Raw genomic sequence first — 6,597 nt, forward strand, 5'->3', positions numbered from 1 at the left:
GAGATCCGATCTGGCAAAATCCACTCGAGCCGAATACTGCATCCAAGATCAAGCTACTGTTATAATAACCCTATTTTATTTATCTATATGTCATAAAAAATCTTGCAGTAATAGACTCGCTGATGGATTGAAGGTTGGGGTTTGGGTGAGGGAATTGGAGTAAGAGTGAGCAATTTCCTCTGATAAAACTTCATATGGGAATAAGATATCATAACTATTAAATCTTACTGACTTTTAATCTCAAATTTAATTAATTCTATAATGTCAATCCAGAAAGCTAAAAGGCGGCGTTCGGCGGGGAAACATTCGGCGGATCGACGTTCGGCGGGGCGACATTCAGCGGGGAGACGTTTGTCGGGCCGTCATAACGACGTTTGTCGTTTTGTCGCTGGGACAGAAAGAAATGCCGTAATGGCACAAATCAGTCACCATAGTAGCCTTTAAACGTCAATATAATGTACGAAAATAGTATGCCCTTAAAACTTAAATTCTTGAGTGAATCAGACGTGCGATAAAATACCACCGCTGATAAACGCACGCATTCGACCGTTTTGTTCCTTAAAGTGCGTTTTACTTGTAATTCTTTCATTAAACTGTCAGAGGGATAAGTTATTAATATCAAATGATGAGTGATACATGCAACTGCGCCACAAGTAAGTAGCATTTGAGCCTTTTATTTCTTTTCATTTAAGTACAATAAATTGAAACATATGTTTCTACGGTAGCAAACTTTTGTTTTATAAAATTACCAGTAAACATCCATATCAGTTAGCGGCATACTCACGTACGCCATCATGGCTGTGCACTGAACAAATGGTCTATAATATGTTTATTTTCTTCTTGTATGAGTTAACGTTTATTAAAAGAAAAAATATCTACGTGTAATAATTGTTCATGAATGCATTTTGGTTTAAACATATTTCATTTCCAAATATGTACATTTAAGATTTATGTGTTATTAGATTTGTATTGAGAAATATGCATGAGTTCTGCAGCGGAAATAGTGCGCGACATTATTCCACTGCATTTCTCGGTACAAATCTAATAACCAGTAAGTACTGACAACGTTTAAGGTCTCATTGAAACTTAACGGAATTTTAAAATGAGTATGTAATGAAATAGAATACATTGAAGTCCTCTCCATATAATATAATCAATTTATACAAAATTCTTACGTCAAGAATTTAATGCTGTCCGGAATTAGGTAGTATTCATTCTCTGGGCAGAATATTGCATCATGTCATGCATCAATAATAGAGTATAAGCCTCTAAGTATTATTTCTAAGTCAATAAAATTGTCCCTTTTTTCTTAACAATTCATATATTTAAAATGCAATTACTTCTGTAACATGTATAATTTCACTAATTTCAAGATTGAATCCCTTTTTTACGTTTTCAAAGTAAATCTACATCCGCTATGTAATCAAGAAATGTACATAAAGCCTATTTTAATTCCTTTTTTCCCGCGCCTTATGTGAATATAGCAAGTTAACAAACAACTTTTACTTTTAATATTATACTGATCCGAATGTTTTATCTGACAGTCAGTGTATGTTAAAGACTTTTATGTGAATATTTACCAAATAAAATGAGCCGCACCATGAGAAAACCAAAATAGTGGGTTTGCGACCAGCATGGATCCAGACAGGATCCATGCTGTTCGCTTTCAAAGCCTATTGCAATTAGAGAAACTGTGAGCGAACAGCATGGATCCTGACCAGACTGTGCGGATGCGTAGGCTGGTCTGGATCCATGCTGGCCGCAAATGCACTATGTTGGTTTTCTCATGGCACGGCTCAAATTATGATTAAGCATGAGTGCTCGAGTAATAAATAATTAATGTCACCGATGTTAAGACACCAATAAACCATTAATTAATTGTTTTAATTGTTTTATGGGTATTTTACCTGCATTAAAAAAAACTGAAAGCAACCAAACACATTGTTTGGCCGATATGTATGTGATTTTATATTTGATGAAACAAAACATAATTACGTTTTATTTTCTTGTAAAATCTAGAATGTTGCTAACTGGATTACGTTCCAATATTTTAATCTATCCTGAGCACAGAAGCTCAAAAGTAAGCTGCTACAAGCTGCAGCGAGCCAACTACCTGTATGAAATTTTACAGCTGTAAAAGACCTGTATTTTTGTTCAAAATTACAGTCATGATTATTTCAAATTTACACCTGTAGATTTTATATAACAACATTGATTTTACAGCTGTAGATTTCAATTTACCGCATCCGCGCAGTCTGGTCAGGATCCATGCTGTTCGCTCACAGTTTCTCTAATTGCAATAAGCTGTAAAAAATCTTACAGCTGTAAAAATGAAAAAGTTACAGCTGTAAAAATGAAATAGTTACAGCTGTAAAAATGCCTCAAAGTTACAGCTGTAGAAATATTACAGGTGTTGAAAAAGAAGACATTATTCTAAGGGACGAAAGCAGAGGTACAAAAAGTTTTAGGATGAATTGTAATTTTCTAGAAAAGATAGCAATTACTACAAAAATGGCAAAATAAATGATCTTGTAAGAAAAAAAAACAATAATGAAATATGTTTACAGTATAGCATTTGCAAAATTCAAGAGTAGGATAGTCAAAGTAGATACTGTGCATCAGATCTTGTTTTCATTCTTTGTCATGAAAACATATGACAATTTTGTAATTAATTCACTTAAACATATCAGCTTCAAATGTAGTGTCAGTAGTAAATGCATGTACATATATATGGCCTTTTATAACTATATTAAGTAATAATACAGTTGCACTTACTCTATAATAGTTAAAATTCCAATATTTTAGAAAATGTGGTTTCTTTGTGAACTTCAGCCAAGTTATATCCCGCCAAATTTAATTAAAGATGGCTGACAGTACTCATGTTTCCCTCCAAAAAAGTTACAGCTGTAATTTTGAGACATGAACATTTTACAACTGTAACTTTCAACTGTTTTTTTACAGCTGTATTTTTTCAGAACTGCATGTTTGACACCTGTAAATTTCAACTGTATTTCTGGTCATTTTCCACTTACAGGTCTTTTACAGCTGTAATTTCAAAATACAGTTCATTTACAGACGTTTTACAGCTGTAAAACAGTTCCTTTTTTCGTACAGGTCTAAGTGCCGGTATTTAATTTGTTTCTGTGGTAACACTACCTACATTTACTATCAGATATAAATGGAAAATGAAATCAAACGTCTATCATTACTAAAGGAAATATCAGAACATATGGATTTATCTATGACGTAACAAATGTTGTCCATTAACCATGACGTTTTCTTGCAGCGGTCAAACCGGAAGCCGAGACTAAGGCATGCTGTGCCCCTAAAACGAAAAGCTCGTGCAAATGTGGACCAAACTGCAAGTGTGGGGACGACTGTAAATGTTCTGAATGTACAACTGGTTGTAACTGCACAAAGGGTAAGCACTCTAACAGCCTGTGTTTTATATAATATGTTTCTTCGGTAGCAATCTTATGATTACCTGTAAATATTCAGGTAACGGGATACTCACGTACGCCATCATTTACGCATTTTTTTCTTGTAAAACAGAGAAACGTGAGAATGTAGCTTATTGGAGTACGTCCCAATATTTCAATCTATCTTGAGCACGGAAGCTTAAAAGCAAAATCGAGCAACTAGTGCCGGTATTCAAGTCTCCACGGTAAAACTGCCTACATTGACTATCAGATATAAATGGCATCTAACATAACTTTTAAAAAAATGAGAACATATGGATTTATCTATGACGTAACAAATGTTGTCCATTAACCATGACTTATTTATTGCAGCGGTCAAACCGGAAGCCGAGACTAAGGCATGCTGTGCCTCTAAAACGAAAGCCTCCTGGAAATGTGGACCAAACTGCAAGTGTGGGGACGACTGTAAATGTTCTGGATGTACAACTGGTTGTAACTGCACAAAGTGTAAGATGTCTTACAGCCTATGTTTTATAATTGAGCCGTGCCATGTGAAAATCAACATAGTGGGTTTGCGACCAGCATGGATCCAGACCAGCCTGCGCATCCGCGCAGTCGGGTCAGGATCCATGCTGTTCGCTTTTAAAGCCTATTGGAATTGGAGAAACTGTTAGCGAAAAGCATGGATCCTGACCAGTCTGGTCTGGATCCATGCTGGTCGCAAACCCACTATGTTGGTTTTCTCATGACACGGCTCAATAATATACATCGTAAACTTGTTTAACCGTTATCATGCTGGTCACGACTGACACAGCCTTTGCGACCAGTGCAGATCATGATCAACCTACACATCCGTGCCATCTGATCATGATCTGCACCGTTCGCCATTCAGTCAGTATTTTTTGGTCCAGTCTTTTTTAAAAGTAAATGGTTCTGTCCAAATGAAAAGATGGACATGTTCATTATTGAAATTTAGCAAGGTAAGGTTTATAATATCTAATATTTATTCGGTAAAAGAAAGTTGATTGCTCATGTCCTATTCTGATTAATGTAGTAAACACGTTACTATTGTCTGATCTTTGTGGTTTTCGTATTCATAAGGTTTATATGGTATACGTATCATAAACTGCGCAGAGTGATGGTATACCAAAATGCATTTTGCTTTGTACACATGCAATTTTAAAGATTAATAGTTTCTCGGCACTCCATTTAGCGAATGAGGGAAAAAATACAAAACTCGTAACCATATTACTCGAGTCTTTATGTAATTCAACACATTTGACTGCTTGTACATAAATAAAACACATAAAAAATCATGTTTATATGGAATACATATCAGTATTAAAACATCTAAAGAATTTAGCGCTTTTAAGGTCAAACGTGCGCAACACGTGTTTTCGGCTATGGCTGTTGATTGAAATGACATTTCTATTATACAATTTTGGCTTCAGTGATGAATAACTATCACTCAGCAATACACATATAACTTTTTTTAACGTACATCATGTAAAGGTTAATAAATGGAACAGCCTATTTTGGAGTGGGAATAATTGCTAGAATAAATGAAAGCATATCATTGATCTAGAATTACCATGCCTTTGCCATTATCACTCAAAATCAACGCTTCCCCATTTCAACCTACATATGCATCCCTTCAACGAAACAAAGTTAACGGTGGACCATTCGGAGAAACGAGCATGTGAGCGTAAGTAGTCCATGAAAAAAACAACAAAAACAATGCATCATAGCGTTTGCTGTTCCAGTAGCCGCTGTTCGTAGACCTAAATCTGTAAGGGAAAAAAAACAATGCAAAGGAGAGAGAGAACGGAACGATAGATATGGAATGAGAATCGAGATTTGAGAAAGATTCATTTGGTCTTGAAATACTTTGTTGTGGTTTAAGTACACCCGCACTTGCCCGATTTGATATAAAACATACTGACAATTTTCAAAATGTCGTTAAATAAAGCTCTATACAATTGTAGGTATTTAACTTAATCAGTCAGTCCTTCGAAGCAGCAGTGATATTATACTTATCAAATTAAAACTATGAATGATAGACTAATGCGTAGGCTAATACAGAAGTTATGACTAAAAATGATATATACGCGTTATTTCTGAGGCACCTTCGACAGCAGCATGAATTTCTAAATGATACTGTTTTCAAGAAAAAATGGCATCTTGTAACATTATTCTAGAAACAGATATGAAAAAAATGATCATATTGTATCTTTCTTTATTACAGGAGCATGCCAATGTGGGAAAGATGGCAAGCATTGTGGGTGTAACGGAGAATGTTCTTGCAAGTTGTAAAACAGTGACAACTGTTGGATTTAAACTGTATATAAAAATAAGACATGCTTCAGCACAATGTTATCTAAAGGCATCTTACCATTCTGACATATGTCTAATCGAAATGATTCTATAATTGATGTTAACTTGACAACATGTAAAGAAATCTACTACAGCATGTAAGGAAATTTCAAGCTATAATCAGTATTTCTTGTCTGATTTTTGTTGAATCAGTCAACAGTATTTTCTTGTTTCAATTTTCGCTTGCTTTGTAATTGTAGGTAAAACAGGTTGCAACTTTTCCGAAAAAAATGCTATACTTGTATAAACCGCATGTTGTATCTTTTAAACAAAAATAATCTATTAAACGTTCTTTAGTTTTGTTTTTGTATATCAGAGGAGCATAATTGCTTAAAAGTAATTTATAATACCGCTTAAGCATGATTCCTGTCGTCATTTTACTGCACTTATCACAACAAAATCTGTACATATATTAATTCAGTTTACAAAACTCGATTTTTTCTCTACGTGAATTCATTACATGTGTCACGTTTTGAACATTATATATCAGTTTACGATAAATTATTAATTTTTGATATACTTACATGGAAATTATAGATATACTATGACTATCACAGCTTGTGAAAGTGTTAAAATCTCAAATGTTGATGTTATCAGAATATATCAGGATCGTCTCCATCTGAAAGCAGTACCACCTGTAGGCTTCAACGGGCCTGTTATTTGAAATGAAAGATTTAACTTTTGAATTAAATCGTCACCGCAAAACTAAGCTAATCGACATAAAATCGGCAACATCCCAACTTTGCCATCTGTGTAAAAAAATCGTGCATTTGACCTTTTCAATAATTGCACATCGGTTGAAGAT

At 34.6% G+C, this 6,597-nt stretch overlaps 1 protein-coding gene across 1 annotated transcript; it reads left to right on the top strand.

Annotated features, from left to right (window-relative positions):
- Window positions 1–501: 501 nt before the first annotated feature.
- On the top strand, window positions 502–6,083 carry LOC123524358 (metallothionein-like). Its single transcript, XM_045302506.2, has 4 exons — window positions 502–653; window positions 3,287–3,421; window positions 3,792–3,926; window positions 5,665–6,083. Coding segments are annotated over exons 1-4 (303 nt in total). The 5' UTR covers window positions 502–622; the 3' UTR covers window positions 5,667–6,083.
- Window positions 6,084–6,597: the final 514 nt, after the last annotated feature.

This window comes from Mercenaria mercenaria, chromosome 3 (assembly GCF_021730395.1).
Source record: "Mercenaria mercenaria strain notata chromosome 3, MADL_Memer_1, whole genome shotgun sequence".
Taxonomy (NCBI): domain Eukaryota; kingdom Metazoa; phylum Mollusca; class Bivalvia; order Venerida; family Veneridae; genus Mercenaria; species Mercenaria mercenaria.

What these genes read in the sequence shown, in the direction of transcription:
- LOC123524358 (XM_045302506.2), top strand. Translation starts at nt 623, where the DNA reads ATGATGAGTGATACATGCAACTGCGCCACAA. An exon ending in TACATGCAACTGCGCCACAA is followed by an intron (nt 654 to 3,286) that starts GTAAGTAGCATT and finishes GTTTTCTTGCAG; the next exon opens with CGGTCAAACCGGAAGCCGAG. An exon ending in TGGTTGTAACTGCACAAAGG is followed by an intron (nt 3,422 to 3,791) that starts GTAAGCACTCTA and finishes TATTTATTGCAG; the next exon opens with CGGTCAAACCGGAAGCCGAG.